Source organism: Elephantulus edwardii, unplaced genomic scaffold, assembly GCF_000299155.1.
Source record: "Elephantulus edwardii isolate Elephantulus edwardi_28Jun2011 unplaced genomic scaffold, EleEdw1.0 scaffold00105, whole genome shotgun sequence".
NCBI classification, from domain to species: domain Eukaryota; kingdom Metazoa; phylum Chordata; class Mammalia; order Macroscelidea; family Macroscelididae; genus Elephantulus; species Elephantulus edwardii.
This window is the reverse complement of record NW_006399855.1, coordinates 158833-180089: the sequence shown is the minus strand read 5'-3', so window position 1 is coordinate 180089 and position 21257 is coordinate 158833. Positions and strand designations below refer to the sequence as shown.

At 41.3% G+C, this 21257-nt stretch overlaps 1 protein-coding gene across 1 annotated transcript in view; it reads left to right on the top strand.

Annotated features, from left to right (window-relative positions):
* CAMK1D (calcium/calmodulin-dependent protein kinase ID) overlaps nt 1–21257 on the top strand; it is a 618438-nt gene that overhangs the window by 532766 nt on the left and 64415 nt on the right. Inside the window, exon 5 of the mRNA XM_006891836.1 lies at nt 7318–7444. Coding sequence (XP_006891898.1) covers nt 7318–7444 — 127 coding nt within the window. The remainder of the gene's footprint in view (nt 1–7317; nt 7445–21257) is intronic.

The window sequence follows — 21257 nt, the reverse complement described above, 5'->3', positions numbered from 1 at the left end:
TTCATTGCGATATACTCTTGATAATATGGTACTTCCTGAAATATTTCTGTGTCTGCCAATTTTTATTTTTTAATATATAACTTTTTCTATTTCTTCCATTTTCGTTTCATGCTTTCTGGATCATTCAAGATTGTGCCAATAGAATCTCTAGGTATCGCAACTTGAAGCTTGGCGGTTAAAACACTCTTTGACCTTGAGAAATGGCGAGCAAGTGTTCCACTTTTTATTCTCTGACTCCAGCTCTCTGCATTTTCTGTTATAATACTTTGTCTTCTCGATCATCTTTGAGATGTTTTCAGTTTTACTTCAATATCTCTTCCCTTTATTTTGGCTTCACAAAGTTCTAGTGCTATTTTCAGAATCCCTCTTGACATCAATTTTTATTTTATTTTCTTTCTTCTTTCTCCTCTGTCTTTGAAGTGACTTTTCGCTCTCTTCGTAGATTTTATCATTGATATAATTCCACAACTCATCTGATCATCTGCCACAAACCTAGTCTTGTTTTTATGTGCTATCCAGTCACTTGCAACTCTGCAACCCTATGCATATTAGCTCACAATCCTCCCCTATCTTGAGCCAAGCTTACTCTTTCTGACACACCTACCCCAAGTACCCTAGTTACTGGGTTAATCCATCTCATTCAGGGTCTTTCTCTCCTGCATTGTCTTTCCATCCTTCTAAGCATGACGTCCTTCTTCAAGGACTGGTCCTTCTGGGCAATGTGCCTAAAGTGTCTGAGAAAAAGCTACAAAATTCTTGCTTCCAAGAAGCAACTTGGTTTCACCTGTCCAGGACAAACCTGTTTGTTCTCTTGGCAGTCAGTGGTATGTTCATCACTCTTCACCACCACCACAACACAAAGGCATTGATTCTGCTGTGACCGTATTCATTGTCCAGCTCTCTGATTCATAGCATGTAATTACAAAGCCCATGGCCTCGATCTTCAGCACCCTGGAGAGGTCCTTGATAACCGAATTTCCCAATGCAATTTGTCTTTTGATTTCCTGGCTGCTGGGGCCAAGAATGTTGACTGTGGAACCAAACAAGTTGAAATTGTTAACAATTTTCAATCTCTTCTCCATCTATTGTTATGCTGTAAATTGGCCCAATGGTGATAATCTTTGTTTTCTTAATGTTGAACTTCAGCTAATATTGCAGACTTCAGTCCTTGACCTTCTATAGCAAATGCTTCAGGTCCTCCTCAGTCTGTCAAGCAAGGTTGTGTTATCTACATGATACAGATTGTTGATGAATCTTCCTCTAATTTTGATGCCACATTCTTCCTCATGAAGTCCAACCTCCAGAATTATCTCTTCTGCACATAGATTGAAAAGATATGAAGACAGGATGCAACCCCATCACATTCCTTTTCTGATTTTGAACCATGTAGTGTTTCCTTGCTCTGTTCTGAGGACTGAATTCTGGTCCAAGTATAGGTCTCACATGAGCATAATCAAGTGTTCTGAGATTCTCATTCTTCTCAAGGTTAGCCACAGTTTGTTGTGATCTACATAGTCAAATGCCTTTGCATAGTCAGTGAAACACAAACCTAGTCTTAAGATGATTTTTAAGTTCAGGTAAGATAGAATCAAGATTATATTTTGGTCCTTGTGGACTTGTTTTCATTTTCTTCAGCCTCAATTTGAACTTGCACAAGTTCAAAGGTCTTTTTGACACCACCTCTGCTGGCTTATTGTTAATGAGTTTTACTGCTAATACAAAGTTTGTGGTTCAAATCTACCATCTGCTCCTGGAGAAGCAAGATGGAAAATATTCTCCTGTGCAATTTTCTGCCTCTGGAAACTTACTAGAGGGTCAGTTTTGGGTTGATTTCAACTCAAAGGTACAATAGAAAGGGCCTAAAGTTATGCATGTCAAATAAGCTCATAGGTAATGTTGATGTTGATCTGGAAACTATTCAGTAAAGCCCTGGATAGACTATTTGGGAATTTTGAGTGAATCTTTACAACCATCACCTTTAGCAGATTCCTTGATGGATGAGAGGGTGATTTGCTAACCTCCAAGGACGTGTAGTCTCATCAGAGCATTGAGATAGGCCCACCTGGCCTCTGTGCCAGACCATGGTACCTGCCCTTCTCTCTGTCCTCCTGCCAAAGGCCAGTATTCTGCTTTCAAACCCCAGCAGGGAGCTCTTTCTGAACAAGTTAGTGTGGTGAGGTGTGAGAGGGCTAATTGTCTGTTCTTATTAGACTTTATTTCTAAGCAGATGAGCCATTTCCTATAGGGGAAATGTTTATTTCCCCCTAGAAAGGCAGATTGGCTGTATGGGAGATATTTTCACTCCTATATCATTCTTAAAAGAAGTACTTGCAACTCCCAGCCTGGGGAGCTTTAGATCTCCAGGCATATAATTGTAGAGAGAACAGTGCCATTTTGGGGCCTCTGTATGATCTCTTTGCAGAGGAACAAGGGAGTATGAGCTATGTGGAAGAAATTGAGATTGGAATATTAAGTTTCCGTAAACATTCAAGAAAATTAAAACAACGATAGTTCTAGACTAGAGCTATGGCGAACATGGTCCCGATTATCTTAGATGAGTTAACAATTTGGGTAGGACCCTGACATGCATACATACCTCTGTCTCTCTTCAGAAATTCTTGTGTGGTTGGCAGAAGAAGCAACTAGAGACAGTTGTCCTTTGAGACGACATAGAAAGGAAAGGCCTACTATTGCCTTCTTAGAATTGCTGTTGTTGCTGTGTACCATCACGTCAAAACTGCCTAGTAGCCAACTTTCTGGTAGGTTTTCAGAGGCAGTAGATTGCACAGCAGAAGCTTACCCATCCCTCTCCCATGAAGCACTGCACCTTCAGGATTGCAGCATAGCTTTGCACTGTTGACATATTGGGCTAGATAGTTCTTCATTCATTAGGGTGTTTCTATGCATTGCTATTGTTGTTAGGTGCCACTGAGTCAAGTAAGACTCATAGCAACTCAGAACAGCAGATCTGAACGCTGTCATGTCCTGTGCCGTCCTCACAATCTCAGACACACTTGAGCCCGTTGCTGCAATCACTGTATCAATCCATCTGGCTGAGGGTATAACTTTTACTGGCCTTTTACTTTCTAAGCATGATGTGTCCCTTTCCAGGGAATCGTCTGTCCTAGCACCATGGCCAAAGTATGTGAGACAAAGCTTTCACCTTTGCTTTCAAAGAGTATTCTGGCTGTACCTTCTCCAAGACTTATCTGTTTGTTCTTTTGGAAGTCTGTAGGATATTCAGTACTCTTCTCCAACACCATACATAGCTCAAAGGCCTCAGTTCTTCTGTCAGCCATATTCATTGTCCAGCTCTCAGATGTACAGCAAGTGATTGAAAAGACTATGGCCTAAATCAGGCACACCTTAGTTTTTAAATTGACTCATTACTTTTTAGTAATTTGATCTCCACTTACTAAATGTCAGAAATACCTTTAGAATTGTAACAACCTAAAATGTCCGCAGACATTTTAAAATACCCTCTTGGGAACAAAATTGCCCCCGTTTAGAACCATTGGGTTGCGTGTAGTAACTTTAGTGTTAGTCTTTCATATGAACCATTAAAGGGTTGGGTTTGACATTTCAATTCAGATACTGACCACCAATTGCCTTGCATAGATTCTATAATATATAGAACAATAGTTTTGGGTTTTTTTTTTCGGAGTGTGAATCTGGACCTCAGAAGAAGAGAAGCTGATTTTGCCGTGTGAAGTAGGCAGTGTTCTCTGACTGCCTCCCCCACACCATGCTGCCCCCTCCTCACCTCCCCTCCATCCACATTATCCCTGGTCCTGTTTCTTCCCTCCTTCACCAAGAAAAGCCCTGCTGTCTTTACTAAATCCTGCGCCAATGAAAACGATTGATCTCAGCTGTAAAGGAACAGTAGATTTAACCCTCCTGGGGAGTGCTTAGTCTTCAAATGAAGGCTTTATTGATGTAATGGGCCTCTCTTAGAAAGAATGTGGGGTGAGGTCTTCTTGGCCCTTTGATGATCTCTTGTCAGGTCTGACTTGTTTAGGAGCATGAGATCAATTATTTCTCCTTCTTTACTGGATAGGTGCTGACAATGAAGATTAAAATAGAATAAAGTATGAAATGGGTTTTTTAATATTCTGAAAAATACCATTAATTCATTAAGATAAAATAAACATCAGAAATTTATATTTGAAAGGTTTTATTTTAAAAGAACCTATGATTGGCTCTTTGTTGTTCAAAGTAGGATTCATAAACATTCTGTAAAAACAGGAAACATTTGGGCTTTTTGGGATTGTTTCACCCTGATTTTTAACGCAATATTCCTCTGTCAACTATTGATTGGTTTATTTTCTCTTCTTTTAAAACTCAGTGAATAAACGAGTGGCATCAAGTCGAGTCCATGGTAGGGTGTGGGGGTGTGTGTCTTTCCACGTAGCACTATGCTCCATGGAGTTGTCAGGGGCTGATGATTTAGAAGTAGATTGTTCCCCAGGTGCCTCTGGGTAAACCTGAATCTCCAGCCTTTCTATTAATGGATGAGTCAATTCTGTGCATGGCCCACTGAAAAATCATGGCCACTGAGTCAGGAGTGTCTCAGGGGTGACATAGGACAGAGTAGTAGATCTGCCCCATGGGGTCCCCTAGACTATAGATCCCCAGTGAAATAGCAGCCCAGCACTCAGCCCACAACACCAGGACTTCTTTGTATCATCCAAGGACTCTAAAAGTCAGCACATCCTTAAACACACCTTGGACACCATTTCTAGCTACTTAATATCTTTATGAGTGACTTGGCTGCATAATAAATCTAAGAACCACTTTTTTCAACAAGTCTGATCACTTCCTCCACACAAGCCTAGTTCATAAACTTTAGTCTTTAGGAGCCAAATTCATATCACAAAACATGGATGAGAAGAAATTGTGGCACTCTTGGGGTTTGAAGGAGAGCCAGATGAGAATGGATGTTAGGAAACAATCTGCAGAGATTTTTCATGCTGCATTCCCCTAAGAATAGTGCAGATGAGAAACATCAGACACCTTCAGGACTGTCATGGTGTATGCATATTACTAGACAACAAGTGAGGGGTCAGTGGTTAGCATCCTCTCCCTCTAGGACAGCATCATTTTAAAAATTGTGGTGACCTAGTGGTAAGGAGTTGTGCTGCCAAGTCAAAGGCAGGTGATTTGAGTCCACCCACTGCTCTGAGGGAGAAAGATGGGCAGTCTCCTCCCATTAAGATTTAGAACCTTGGAAACCTGATAGAGTAAGTCAGGCACCGGCTCCACAGCAGTGAGCGAAGGAGTCTACTAAGAGGGCAATAACATCATGAAGAAGTCTGGAATATTGTCAAAATTACCAGAATGTGACCCGGAGAAATGAAGTGAGCCTTACTCCCCACAGTGTTGCTGCAAATCTTCAGTTTGTTTTGTAGCTTCTTAAAAAGCAACAGCTGTGATAAAGTGAGGCACAGTGAGATGGAGCATGCCTGTGTAGACATAATGTAGATGCCGCTGATAGTGCAGAACTCCAGGGGAGACAGAAACGATGATAAGACCTTTGTTGTGTATAGTGCTTTATTGCTACTGTCATATTCTCTACAGGGAAGTGAACATTTCTGCCTGTGTTTTACAAGGAAAACAAACAAAAGCTCAAAGTACTTAGGACACATAGCTAGAAGATCCTGGAATTTTTCCCAGCACCATTTCATTCCATGACAACATCATCCTTCCTGGGGTGGGAGAAATGGACATCAGCTGGCCTCAGTAAAGGGGAATGTATAGCAGGTCAGCTGGAACTGCAGGGCACGTTCGGTATTGCTGAGAACAAGAGAGAGACTCTCTAGGCTTAGAGGAAAGTTGGTTACAAGAGTTACTAGACAAACAGGCTAATACCTAGAAAAGGAGTTACGATCAAACAAACAGGTGAATACCTAGGAAACTATTACCTGGTGGTGATATTTAAGAACTCAGCTGTTAACTGAACACTTGCCATTTCTAATCTACCTATTGGCTCTGCAAGAAAACCACCTAGCAATCTACTCCTGTCAACATTACAGCCTCAAAAGACCTACAGGACAGTTCTGCTCTGTCCTCGGTGTCCTTGTTACATGAGAAGATGATACTCAACAATAATAGGACCTGAGAAAGTAATTTTACTTTCTGGGAAACTTACTTCTCCTGGCCTGAGAAGTAAGTTGACAAGTGGGTGTTGGGGCTTGCTCTTCAGAAGGAAAGTCCCTCAAGGTTCGTGTTCACAGACAGACAAAAATATTGGCCTGGAGACAACCCAAAAGACATTAATTTATTTGGATTACTGGGACAGGAAACTTACTGGCCAGATGCAGCACTGCACAGTTCTGGTAGCAGAAGGTCAGAGAATTAGCACTGAAAATGGGGAGACAACAGCCAAGCATTTTATAACCCTACACAAACAACCCCAAAATACAGAAAAATCAAGAATTACACTTGCTGGTGGGGAAATGTTACCAATACACAGACTTAGTTTCAGAGAATACTCCTGCCACCTGCTTGTTAAGGGGCAGCAGTGAGTTTGCCCCCAATCTGGGAAGAAACCAGAAAAATAGTCTGCTGGAAAAAAGAGACCAGTCTAATAGGACTGGGTTAGCATAAATGTAGCCATTTGAGGACGTTTATAGGATATACCAGTGTGGACAAGCATCGGCTACCTGGACTGCATTTAAAAAAAGAGTTATTTTTTTAAAAAAATAGAGAGACTTAGGGAACTCTGATGGCCTAGTGGCAAGAAGTTGCACTGCAATCCCAGAGGCGCACGGTTCGAATCCACCAGATGCTCTGCTGGAGAAGGAGGGACAGTCTCCTCCTGAACCAGTCAAATCCAAGTTGACGGTACATATACAAAAAATAATAAAATTTAAAAAAAATAGAAGCCTTAACTTTTTTTAAAATTTTTATTTTTATTATTTTTGTGTGAGTGTACCGTCAAGTCAGATCTGACTGGTACAGGAGGAGATTGTCCCTCCTTCCTCGGCAGAGCATCTGGTGGATTCGAACCGTGCGCCTCTGGGATTGTAGTTGCAGCTCCTTGCCACTGGGCCACCAGAGCTCCCCAGAAGCCTTAACTTTTAACCTTAAAAATAGCAAAGGACTACAGAAAATGTATTTGTGCCAGAACTTGTATTGGGCCCTATCATTGCTTTCATGAAAAATTATTTTTTATTAATCTGCTTAATAGATCCAAAGGTCAAATATATCTTCCAGTTGTTATGAACAGACTTTGTAGTTTGCAATTTCCTATAAATAAATAACTCTGTTTTAAACAGGTTGTCTTTTTTTTTCCTCTCTCTCTTGCTTTGTTTCTAGCCTGAAAATCTCTTGTACTACAGTCAAGATGAGGAGTCAAAAATAATGATCAGTGACTTTGGATTGTCAAAGATGGAGGGTAAAGGAGATGTGATGTCCACGGCCTGTGGGACCCCAGGCTACGTGGGTAAGGACACTGTGTGTTCGCACGTGCGTTTGTGAGAGCACGTGCACGTGTGTGTGAGAATGTGAGTATATAAGTGTGCATGTGAGGTGAGTGTGTAAGAGTGTGTGATATGAGTATGCAGTTGTGGTGAAAGTTTGAATGTACACAAGTGTGTATATGAGATACTGTGTGTGTGTGTGTGAGAGAGAGAGAGAGAGAGAGAGATCACTTAAACAGTGGTCTTAAACATCTTATTCTGATTCTCAGTAGCTGCTTTTGTTTCCCTTGAAAGTAGAAGACACTAGAAGGAGTTAGAAGGAAAGCTGAAAGTTGTTTCCTCTGAAACCCTTTAACAGTTGAATAGAAGTCTGTTTGACTTGAATGTGGACCTAGCTAGAGGCTGGGGAGTTGATATGTATGAATTCCCAGTCTCTGACACCAGAAATGTCTTATGTATCTGTTTTTTAGTTATTTACAGTCAGACACTGAGCAAACAGATAGTGCAGATGCAAATAAAACACTCCAAACGCTTCTACACAAGCAACCAGAAAAATACTAACTTGAGGAACCTGGTTTAAACCTTAAAGTCACTGTCTCAGATCAGCTCACCCGAATCTGTATTGGCTAAGACAAAAATGAAAAGTGTTTCCTTAAGAAAAACAAAGTGGTCTTACATATGGACCGAATTCAAAGCTCCATTTCTTCAGGTGGTGTCCTCAGTGAAAAGTGCAGACCCCTGACCAATTTGGACACCTGGACACTTTGTCTTTTGTCACTTGACTTTTGTTATTGGGTGACCTGGAGGAAAAGGACCATTGAAACTATCTGAGAAATATTTTTTAATCCACCATTCATATTACTATTTTAGGGTTCTCTAGAGAAACAGAATCTGGTATTTATACACAGATAGCTAACCATATCTATGAATCTACAAGGGTCTCCAGACTTTGACCTGGCACAGAGACTTTTAATTTACCTGCTGCTGCTGGGGGGGCATCCACTTCCTAAACAACTTGCCTCCAGAAACTCTGTGACCTTTGATAAATGTCGATAGTTGTAGCGGGGCTTCAGGTCTTCTGTTCATAGGGTCGCCATGAGTCAAGCTCGACTGGAAAGCAATCAACACAACAACATAATCTCCTAAGAAGCTCCAGTGGCTTACTGAGTAAACCGCCAACCGAAGGCAGGAAGCTTGAATCCACCAGCTGCTTCTCAGGAGAAAGATGGGCAGTATTCTCCTATGTGATTTACTGTCTCTGAAAACCTGCTGGAAGGTCAGCTGTGAATTGGTTCTGACTTAACAGAAATGAATTAGAGTTTGAGTGCGTTTGATAAAGCTCTTTTTGGATCCCTGGTAGTGCACGCCTTAAGAGTTTATTGCTAACAAAAAGGTCAATAGTTTGAACCTACCAATAGTTTGCTCCATAAGACAAGGATGAGACATTTCATTCATGTGAAAATACACAGCCTGAAAACCCCCTTGGGGTTGTTCAATTCTGCCCAATAAATTCCCTATGAATCAGAATTGACTAGAAATGTATGAATTTGGAGTTTGATAATCTCATAAATCATTTGCTTTTGATTAACTTACTTCAAAGGACTTGAAAAATTGAGGGATTGGCGTATCCAAAATTCACAGGTCAGCAGATAGACTAGAGACACCTAAAGTCTTGTGTTCCACTCGCCTTAGGTTAGACAATGGTAAGAATGAGGTGAGAGTTTTGTCAAAACAATCTGTTTATAATATAGAGACAAAATACACCCTATGGAAATTCCTATCTATCATATATAATTCCTATATAACAGCAACTAGACTTTCCAAATACCTGGAGACCATAGTCCATCCAAGTAGACAGATAAAATTAACCAACACAGTCAATATACTGATTCATTCTGTAGATGTGTACTAAGTGCCTGCTCTGTACCAGAGGCGATCTAGTGGCAGAGTGAACAATCTAGTACCATTAGTGAACAAGGGGCAAGGTGCCTGCCCTCATGGAACTTACATTCTACTTAGAGTGACAACATCAAATAAGCAACCTGGGTCATTTCAGATCCTGGTAAATGCTATGAATTAAACGAAACAAGGGCATGTGATCAAGAGTAACAAGTGGTGAGGAGGGAATTAGGATTAGATTAGGAAAATGAAGGAGAAAACATTGAGCATAGTTCTTAATGCTAAAAAGGCACTAGAAAAAAATGATAAAAAGGGGACAGAGAAGTATAGGCAGAGAAATATGCTCTACAAAATGTCCTAAGATAGAAAAAAATCAAGAGAATGCAAGCTAGATATGCTTGAGAATGGAGTGTAAATGAGTTTGAAAAAGTTGTTGTTGTTGTGTATCATTGGGTCAGAACCAACCCTTAGCTGACTCTCTAGTGGGTTTTCAGAGGCAGTTAATCACACAGGAGGACATTGCCCATCCTTCTCCCACAGAGCAGCTGGTGGCCTTGAACCACAGGCCTTCGGGATTACAGTACAACTTCTTGCCCTTAGGTCACCAGAGCTCAAGACAATGCAGCTAGATATGCTTGAGAAAGGGGTGCAAATGAGTTTGGAAAAGCATCAAAGAAAATAGAGATCAAGGCTCAGTTCTTGTACAAACCATGGTGACCTTTCCTAATGAGAATTTCAAGGCATCCATGCAAAAAGGGGAAGTGATGTTGTTGTTATTGTTGTCATTATGTGCCATCAAATCTCCCGCGCTCTATAGCTCTGAAGCCTGTTCTGTCCTAAGCCAGTCCCACTGACTCCAACACACCTACCTCCATAACCCCAGTTACTGTGTTAGTCCATCTGATCCAGATCTTCCTCTCCTGTGCTGTCTCTTCCCCTTACAAGCATAATGTCCTTATCCAAGGAGCTCTAACCCTAACCCTAACCCTGTTTGTTCTCCTGATGGTCCATGGTACATTCAGTGCTCTTCTCCAGCACCCCAGCTCAAAGTCATTGATTCTTCTTATGTCATCCTTAGTCATTGTCCAGCTCTTTGATGCATAGCAAGTAATTGCAAAGATCATAGCCTACTAGTTCAGGTGCACCTTCACATTATTTCTGTGTATCTTTGGGTGCACCAAAGTAACTGTCCCAAGCAGGCTGTGGAAAATAAATTTCAAAGGACACCAGTCTGGGGGACACTAGGGCCTTGTGGGGAAACTCCAAATTGCCTTGGAGGCATTTCACTGCTCTTAGAGTCTTTTTGTAATAATAGATATTGTGTCAAACTATTTCCATTTTTAAACTGCTCAGATGAAGGGAGAAGAGGGCAGGCAGAGGGGAATGGAAGGTAAAGTAAATTAAAAGAGAGAAAGAAATGAAAAAGCAGAGATTAGGCCAGGCCGGATGCCGTCAAGTTGATTCCAATTCACAGCCACTCGTGTGTGTCAGAGTAGAACTGCTTTCCATAGCACTTCCAGTGGATGATTTTTCAGAAGTAGGTTGCCAGGTCTTTCTTCCATAGTACCTCTGGATGGATTTGAACTTGTAACTTTCCAGTTAGCAACCAATACATTAACCATTTGCACCATCCAGTCTACAGAACAAGATGAAAAATGGGGGGAATGTGGGAGGAAGGGAGATGTAGTTCTTGGTTCTTGACTATTGTCAGTGTGGCCAGAGCCCTGGGGTTATATTTACTTATACTAAACAGAGGAGGACAGCCTACTCTGATCAGTTTTGAAAGGCTACCACAGACCTTGAAAAAGGTGGTTTCAGGAATACCCTGGCCTTGGTTGGGAGAGTTGGAATTCCAGTTGCGGCCTGTGGTGCATGTGTGTGCCTGGATGTCTGGAGTGGGGCTGATGGGCAGTAATATGAGTATGTGGTGTCTGCATGTGGAGTTCCTCCTGCTAAATCCACGTGATTCAGTGAGCAGAAAGTAGAAATGAATGGGATGAGTGTATTCTCAGAGTCTGGAAAAGATGGGGAAACATCCTGTTCTAACCACAGTAAATCATAGAAAATGAAAAGGCCCATGAGGTCAGGGTGTTCTTCTAACCAGGATGGATTTCTCCCTTGCTCAGGAGTCTTTATTTCTTCAGCAGATTGTCTGGGAAGCTGCTGAGGGTACTATGGGCATGCTTAACTTTCCTCTCCAGGAAGTTAGCTCTCAGCTCTGGTTTAATATTCTGACAAAGAATGTATATATTTACATATGCATCCCACTGTTCTTCTAGATGGCACTGGTGTTGGACATTCTGGCCCGTTCAGAACTGACTTATGTGTCTCTGTGTTTTGGCTTTCTCTGGATTTCTAAATGGAGTAGTCTGGTTCTATTTACTAGAAGGCTGGGTGGCTGGGTATTGATGCGTCTGGGAACAGTGTTAGACGTGGCCCTGAAAGTGACAGCAGGTAGGGTCATTGCACAATTCTCTTGTCAGGTATGAAGGAAAATAGAGGAATCTAGTAGTTCAGTTTGGAGTTTACTGACTTTCTGTGGAGAATATGACCTATGAAGGGGATATGATGCTTAGTGTTACCTTGAGGAGTTTGTGTCTACAGAAACATGTCCTGAGTGGTGAACAGCTGACCTTGGCTTGTTTCCTTTCACACAGTCTGCCTGGCAAGCTCCTACTCAGACAGCAAAACCCAGCTTACATACTCCACCCTTTGGTTACTTTCCAAACTAGCTCTATTCTTTCACTATCTCTTCTTTTCTTTGACCTTTTCTTCTCATCACGAGGGCTAGTGGCACAGTGCTTAAGTACTCATCAGCAAACTGAAAGTTTTTACACAACAGTTCAAACCTGCTAACTGTCTTGTGAGAGAAAGATGTGGTAATCTATTTCCATAAAGACTACAGCTATGGAAAATCTGTGCAGTACATCTACTCTGTCCTGAAGACTTACTCTGAGTTGGAATTGATTCAAGCCATGGTATTTCAGTAACTTATTATGCATCTGAAAGTTGGACAGTAACTAAGGATGTTAGAAGAATTGGTGCTTTTGAATTATAATATTAGAGAGTACTGAACATCCCATGGATTGCCTAAAGAATAAACAAACAGGTCTTGAAGAAAGTGCTGCCGGCATGCTTCTTGGAGGCTAGGATGGTGAAGCTCTCACATATTTTGGCCATGTTGTTAGGAGAGGTCAGATCTTGGAAAAGAACATCAATTGGAAAGATAGAAGGTCAGTGAAAGATAGGAAGGAGCTCAATGAGGTGTTAACACAGTGAACACAGTGACTGTAACAATGGGCTCAAGTATATCAAAGATGATGAGGATGGCACTGGATAGGGCAAAGTTCAGATTCATTGTTTATACGGTCACTACGAGTTGTAGTGCCCAACAAATGAGGGGAGCTTTGGGTGGCCTAGTGAGTAGGGAGTTGCATTAATTCAAAGGTGGTGCTTCTCTGGTTGTTTGAATCCAACAGTGACTCCTTGGGAGAAAGGTGGACAGTCTCCTAACTGTGATTTACAGCCTCTGAAAACCTATTATTATTCAGTTATTATCAGTACTACATATGAAGGAGGGGGACAAAAAGGGGATAAGGAGAGAGTGAGGAGTTGTTGTTACATGAAGGGTTTACACAGTGAATCAGGTTTCTGTTTAACAGTTTCTACTCAGATTGTTCCATACCATTGATGACAGTCTTCACTTTGAGCCAGCATTTTCATTATTTCCATTCTGCATTCTGTTTCTTCTGTTTGCATTATCTTCCTTACCCATTTTTGCTTTTGTATAAATGTTGACTCTTTGGTCTCATGTAGTTAATTATTTAATAAGAGACACATTACTCATAAATGATATTTATTCTGTACTCTGACGTAACTGTTTGGCTGAAAGTTGAAATCCAGGAGTGACTTCATTCTAGATTTAAAAGATATGTCAGAACAATAGCCTTTAGATTTGTTGAGTCTCTATCAGTCTAGTAAATGTGGTCCTTTCCCCCTCCCCCCACCTCCCGTGAATACAGGTTTTGATCTATATTCTTCTCCTATTTTAACCAGGACCTTCTATTGTGTCACTGCTAAGAATGGTCAGTAGTAGTCAGGTACCATCCAGTTCTGGGATCACATTGAAAGAAACTATGGTTCTTGTTGGCTGTCACTCTAGGAACTAGTTGGTTTTGGGTTTTTTTCTTTGAGTCTTTGTTTTCCTTCAATTTCTTTTATTCCAAGTGTTGTGTTGTTATATGTCATTGAGTTGACTGTGATTCATAGTGACCCTATGAACAATGGCTCTGAACCATGTGCTATCCTGAGCCAAGCTCAGTGCCTCTGACATGCCTGATCTCATTGTCACAGTCACTGTGTTAATCCATCTCATCCCAGGTCTTCCTCTCCTGCATTGTCCCACCACCCTTCCAAACATGATGTTCTTTTCCAAGGACTGACCTTTCCTGGCCACATGCCCAAAATATGTGAGACAAAGCTTCAAAATCCTTGCCTTCAAAGGGCAGCCTGGTTTCTTGTTTTCTAGGACAGACTTGTTTATTCTTTTTGCAGTCCATTGATTTTTCTGTGAGTGTATGTGCCATCAAGTCAGAACTGACCCATGGCTGACCTTCTAATGGGTTTTCAGAGACAGTAAATTACACAGGAAGAGATCACCCATCTTTGCCCTTAGAACAGCTGTTAGATTTGAACTGCATGCCTTTGGGATTACAGGGCAGCTTCTTACCACTAGACCACCAGAGCGCCCTTGGCAGTCCATAATATTTTCAGAATTCTTCTCCAATATTCCAGCTCAAAGGTATCGATTCTTCTGCCATCCTCTTTAATCATTGTACAGCTTTCAGATGAATAGCAAATGAGTGAGAAGACCTTGAATCGGGCACACATACGTCTTTAGACTGACATCATTGCACTTTAGCACTCTAGAGAGATCCTTGATAGCATATTTTCCCAGTGCAACTAATTTTTTTCTTTTTTCCCCTACTAGTTTATTTACAAAATTCAAGTACAAATCTGAACAAATTCTTTCCAATTCAAATTCTTTCAATTTCCCTCACCTCCCCCCACCTATGAAATTGTACAACTCAATGATTAATCTCCTTTCTCCTGCACATCCACATCCCTCTGCTTCCAGCCTCTCCCACCCCTCTTGGATCCTTATACTCATTCTACAATAACAGTTTTATTCAACATTTATCCTTATGGGACTGAGTTAGTTCACTCAGCATAATGCTCTCCAGTCCCTCCCAAGTTAGGTAATAATTTACAGTTATTGCTCCTGCATGCTGCATAGTATTCCATTGTGTGAATGTACCATAATTTCTCAATCCATTTGTTTGTGGTTGGACATTTGGTCTGTTTCCATGTTCTTGCAATGATGGTGCTAAGGTGTTGATTCTGGATCTACGCAAGGTTAACAACTTCAATATTTTCTTCCACTAGTGAGGATTTTTGTTTTCTTCTTGTTGAGATGTAATCCATATTGAAGGCTAAGTCCTTGACCTTCTGCAGCAAGAGCTTCAAGTCCTCAGTTTCAATGAGAAAGGTTGTGTCATCTGCATAATACATATTGTTGATGAGTCTTCCTCCAATCCTGATACCACATTCTTCTTGATCTGTTCAGCTTATAGATTTAAATGGTATGGAGAAAGGATATATTCCAGACACACTCCTTTCTTGATTTTGAGCCATGCGGTGTCCCCTTGCTCTGTTCAGACAGCAGTTTCTTGGTTGAGGTATAGATTTAATGTTCTAGAATTCCTATTCTTCTCAATGTTAGCCACAGCTTTTTGGGATTCAAACAACCAAATGGCTTTCCTTAGTCAGTAAGACACAAATGAGCATTCTTAGGGTACTCTCTGCTTTCATCTATGATTCATCTAACATTGGCAAAGATGTCCCTAGTGTTATAGCCTCTTCTAAACCAAGCTTGTATTTCTGGCAGTTCTCTATTGATACATTGTTCTAGTTGTTTTTGGATAATCTTCAGTTTTTGCTTGTATATGTTATTTGTGACATTATTTGATCATTTCCACATTCTATTAGATCACCTTTTTTTGGAATGGGAATAAATATGGATGTCTTCCAATCTGTCAGCCAGGTAACTGTCCTCCAGTCTTCTTGGCACAACCTGCTGAGCACACCCTAGGAGCATTGGTGACATGCTGTAGTCTGTCAGGTAATTATTACCCAAAAGTTTATAGATTAAAATCCACTAGATTCCTTATAGTTGTATAGTATTCCACTCTCTTTTTTTATATTACTTTTTTAAAAAACTTGTTATTTTTTTGTGTGTGTACCGTCAGATCAGATCTGACTGGTACAGGAGGAGATTGTCCCTCCTTCTCCAGCAGAGCATCTGGTGGATTCTAACCGCATACCTCTGGGATTGCAGTGCAGCTTCTTGCCACTAGACCACTAGAGTTCCCTAGTATTCCACTCTTGTGTAGTATGCACTGAAGGGAGCTCTGGTGAATTAATGGTAAGAAAGTGTACTGCCTAAGCAAAAGTATTGCAGTTCAAAGAGATGGGCAGTCAATGTTCATGAGATTTACTACTTCTAAAAACCCACTTGGAGGATCAGCAGTGCACTGGTTCCATCTAGATGGTACATCACCACCACCACCAAAACAACAATTCCACTATAGCAATGTACCACAGTTCATTTACCCATTATCCATTTGGTGGAAACTTAGGTTATTTCCGTTTTTTTTTTTTTGCTATTGTGAATAATGCTTCAGCGTGCATACGTCTACTAATGTCACTCTTCTTGAATCTTTTGGATATGCACTTAGGAATGGGATTACTGGATCGTAAGGTATTTGTGTCTCGTGTCTTTCGGAAGCACCATCCCATGTTTTCACAGGCTGGTTTCATTATAAAGTCTCATTAACAATATATAGGAGCTGGAAGGTCACCTGTGGGTCGATTCTGACTCGATGGCACACAGCAACTATATAAGAGCACAGCACTGTATGAGAGTTACAATCTCCCTGCAGCCTCACCAGCATGGATTGTTTGGGAATTTCAGTATTAAGAGGTTAGCAGGATGAGTGGAACCAGCAAAAGTGACTGAGAAAGATCACCAAGAGAACTTAATGTCCTGAAAGTCAAGTTTAGTAACAAGTTCAAGGAAATGAAGCTAAGTGCCAAGTGCCACTACTATCAAGTTGAGTGAGGTCTAGACAACTGACCGTTGATTTGGGAAATTTGGTTCATGAATTGATTGAGCTAGTAATTAAGTTTGTGGGAGCCCTGTAGTCTAAAGAATACTAAAGGGAAGGTTTTCATAAGAACATACCAGCATGTTGGCAATTTAAGGGCTAGACACAACTGCCTCCCACCTTCCTGCCCCACCTTGGCAAAGTACTCTGGACACAATTTTGTTTCCTGAAACAAATCCCAGGACCTAATTCCTGTTAATTTGCTTTCAATTTGTACAGGGCAGAGCCCAACATCATTTTTGTACCAGACAACAAGAGAGAAAGCCTATTCTCTGTTCCTCATTCTGGAGGCCTCACTGTTACATGAGTCAAAGCTAGGAGGAGGTGTTTTCTGCCTACTTCAAGGCCAGCATTGTCATTGGATTTAGAAAGAAATGTCTCCCTGCATCATGATATACTTCTTTCCCCCTAAGCAAGATCCAACTTGGCAACCTAGTTCAGACTCTTTGTAGGTAGAAACATTGAGTTCACCTTTGAAGCACTGCTGTTTTCATCATTAACATCTAACTGGCTAGCTGAAGAGTTAATTTTCTAGATACCAGAATTATGACTTAAATTTAAATGAGCTGTCTAATACTGAATAAACAAGGGAAAAAAGTCTTTTCCTGCAATTATTCCAGTGTATGTGGTACCGTAGAAGAAGGCATCACCAATCTGAGCACCTTGAGCCTCACCCTTGTATCATTTAAGGCAACATGGTGGTGAAGAGAGGGTCCTTACACAGAAAGGAGGAGCTCAGAAGCATCTGTCTGCATGCGTGTCCTGAGTTCCTGCTGAAGCAGAGCCTGGGGCTGACGTTATTTATCACTTATGACATTTGGGAAGATAGATATCCATACGCAGTAACATGTTCCAATTATGAGATAACTTGTTTAATCCAGACATAACATGAAAAGTCCATGAGAGAGAGGGATCAGCAAGGGTGGGAGTAACCAGGGCAAAGTGTAGGGGGTTGTGGGATTTAAAAGAAAACTAACACTCAGATGAAGGTGAGGAGACCTACTGATGCTCCTAGGATCTGGGGAAAGTGAAGGCAACTGTGGCTTGTTGAGAGGCCTTGTGTAAGTAAGTTATTGCTAGCGCTTGTCACTTTGGCCGCTGACTCATGGCAATCCCACACACAACAAAATGAAACAGTGCACAGTGGGGCTTATTACCTGATGGGCAAGGTGAACATGAGCTTGCTTGCATTGTTTACTGATCTGTGGTAAACCATTTGACATGTTTTTCAGCATGTCTATCCCCATGGCGGTTGCTAGGTGCCATCAAGTCAAATACAGCTCATAGCAACCCTATGAACAGCTGATCTGAATGCTGTCCTATCCTGTGCCAGCCTCACAGTCTCTGACACACTCAAGCCACACACCCAATGACACGCAGTGACCGTTGTTGCAGTCATTGTGTCAACCCACCTGGTTGAAGATCTTCTCCTTTGCCACCCCCTCATCTTCACAAGCATGATGTCCTTCTCCAAGGAATAACTTCTCTTAGCAACATACCCAGAGTATGAGAGAGGAAGCTTCAGTATTTTCACCTCTAAGGAGCACTCTTGCTAAGCCTTTTCCAAAACATGTCTGGTTTTTGGCCGTCCATTCAGCACTCTTCTCCAACACCACAGTTCAAAGGCATCAGTTCTTCTTCTGCCATCCTTAGTTATTGTCCAGCTCTCACAGCAAGTGACTGAGAACTCCCTGAGGGGGATTGTAAATTTGAAAAGAGACTGGATTCTGTAGGAAGATGCAATGGATTAGAAAAAGAGATCAAACCAACCAACAAACAAACAAAAATCACTATCATCAAGTCATTTCCAGTTCACACTGACCCTTCATCAGAGTTGCAGGCCTGTGTTTATGGGAGAAGAACGTCTTATCTTTCTTCCACAGAGAATTCAAAATGCTGACCTTTTAGTCAGTGTATGGTACAACACGTCATGCACTACACCATGGGAATTCCTTAGGAAACAAAAAAGGTTAGTAATACATAGAAGCAGAACCTTTGATGTAAAAAAACAACAACATAAACTCTATGAAATTGTTCACTATAGATTAGACAGGAAGCACAAGTAAGCCCATGCTTCCCTTGCTTATTGGACAATCTGACACCACAGCCCAGCCCTGTGCCAATCCCACAATCCATTGCAAATCAAATGGTGTAATCCTTAGGACTTCCTTTGACTGATTTTCTGAAGTAGGTCACCAGGCCTTTTTTTTCCTACTCACTCTTATCCTGGAAGCTCCTGAAATCTCTTCAGCATCATAGCAGCACACAAGCCTCCACTGATGGATGGTGACTGCGCACTAAGTACATTGTCCAGGGATCAAACCCAGATTTCCCACATGGCCTCCCTAGTAAATAAGTCCTTGGAGATAATTAAAGAGAAATTATAGGACCCTCTTCTGTAGAAAGAAGATCCTCAGGGCAGCATGGTGACCAGCAGCGTGGTATTGACTGGGATTTGGAATCCACTTAATTGAGTAGGGTTTAATATTCCCTTTGGTATTTCCAATAAAAGATAAAAGTCAGAGCTAAGAAAAGATAGTGAAATTGCTTCATTGCGTGCTTGGCTGAATTAATTAACATATCCGAATGGGTTTCTTGAATCACTGAACGTAAACAGTAAGTCAGTCACAGAGCACACTCAGTGCAATCATGTAATTGATAAGAAACTAAGGATGGCAAATACACTCCTGTTTGGCAGAAGAAAGCCCGTTGTTACATTTCTTAATGTCATATTTGCATGTCGTGTGATTTATCAGATTTCAGTTTGCCTTGTTTGGCAAAGCAATGTTAAACTATTTAAAAAGAACTTTAAATCATTGTCTATAAATAAGGTGGTTCTATTAGAAGAGTGATTTGGGCATGATTTCTGGTGGTATGGATCACAACAAATTGCATCTAACATTGAGAAGAATGGGAATCCCAGAACACTTGATTGTGCTTATGCAAAACCTATACCAGGCCAGAAAGCTTTGTCTGAACAGAGAATGGGACTATTGCATTGTTCAAAATCAAGAAAAGAGTACATCAGGGATGTGTTCTTTCTCCATACTTTTTTCAATCTATATGCAGAATAGATCATTTGGAAGGCTGGTCTTCATAAAGGAGAATGTGGCATTAGGATTGGAGGAAGACCCATCAACAACTTGCGTTATGCAGATGGCACAGCCTTGCTCACCAAAACAGAGGAAAGCCTGAAGCATTTGTTACAGGAGGTCAAGCACTGCAGTCTTCAATATGGATTAAAACTCAACGTCAAGAAGACAAAGATTCTCACCACCAGGACAATCGGCAGCATCATGACGGATGAGGAAGAGATTGAAGTCAACAATCTCATCTTGCTCAGATCCACAATTCACAACTCTTGGCACCAGCAATAAGGACATCAAAAGATGAATTGCTTTAGGAAAGTCTGCCTGTCAGTGACCTCTCCAGAGTGCTAAAGAGCAACAGTGTCAGTCAAGAAACTAAGGTGTACCTGATCCAGACCGTGGTCTTCTCAGTTGTTTGCTGTGCATTTAAGAGTGGAACAGTGACTAAGGATGACAGATGAAGAATCAATGCCTTTTTGAGTTATGGTGCTGGAAAAGAGTATTATTGAACGTATCATGGACTACCAAGAGAACAAACAGGTCTATCTTTGGAGAGGGTAAAACCAAATTGCTCCTTGGAGGCAAGGATTTTGAAACTCTGTCTCCATACTTTGGACTTGTCATGAGAGACCAGTCCTTTGAGAAGGACATCATGCTTGGAAGGGTGGAGGGTCAGCACAGGAGAGGAAGACCCTGGATGGGATGATTTGACACAGTAACAGGGGCAGTGGGGGCAGGTGCTTCAGAAATAGTGAGATTAGCCCAGGATAGGGCAGGGTTTATAGAGTCCCTGTGAGTTGTAGTTGACTCAACAGCACCTAACAACAACAAGAAGAATAATGAAGAACTTAGCTACTAACCAAAGTGTTGGGAAATCATACCCACCCAGCAGTACTGTGGTAGAAAAATCTAGTATTCTGCTCTCATAAAGATTGTTTTTGTTATGTGTGCTGTTAAGTCAATTCCAACTTGTATTGCCATATAAGATAGAGCAGACTGCTCCGTAGCATTTAAACCATGCAAAACCCTACTGTTGACAATGCTTCTGATTCATGGTCACCCTCCATTCCATTTCCAAGGCTGTAAATCTTTATGGAAGGAGACTCCCAATCTTCTGTGCAATTGCGCTTCTTTGTTGGGAGCCCAATACTTTAGGCAGTGTGCTACCAGGGCTCCTTTTCTATAAGTTTATCCATGCCTTTTCAGCCATTTGCTATGCATCTGAGAGTTGGACAATGAGCAAAGATGACGGAGGAAATAGCAATGCCTTTGAGTTGTGATGGACAAGAGTACTGAATATCTCATGAACTGCCAAAAGAACAAACAAATATGCCCTGGATGAAGCAAGGATGATAAAACTTCATCTCATATGCATGGGGCATATTGTTAAGGAGAGACTCTTCCTTGAAGAGGGACATCATGTGTGGTAAGGTGGAAGGTCAGCAAAAGAGAGGAAATCCCTCAGCAGGTGTATTGACACAGGGAAAGAGTGGGCTTAAGTATGTTAGGAAGAATGAGAATGGTGTTCATAGAGTCACTACAAGTTGTATTCAACTCAATAGCACCTAATAAGAACAATAACAAGAAAAACCTTTATATGGGCAGATGTTGTTGTTGTTGTT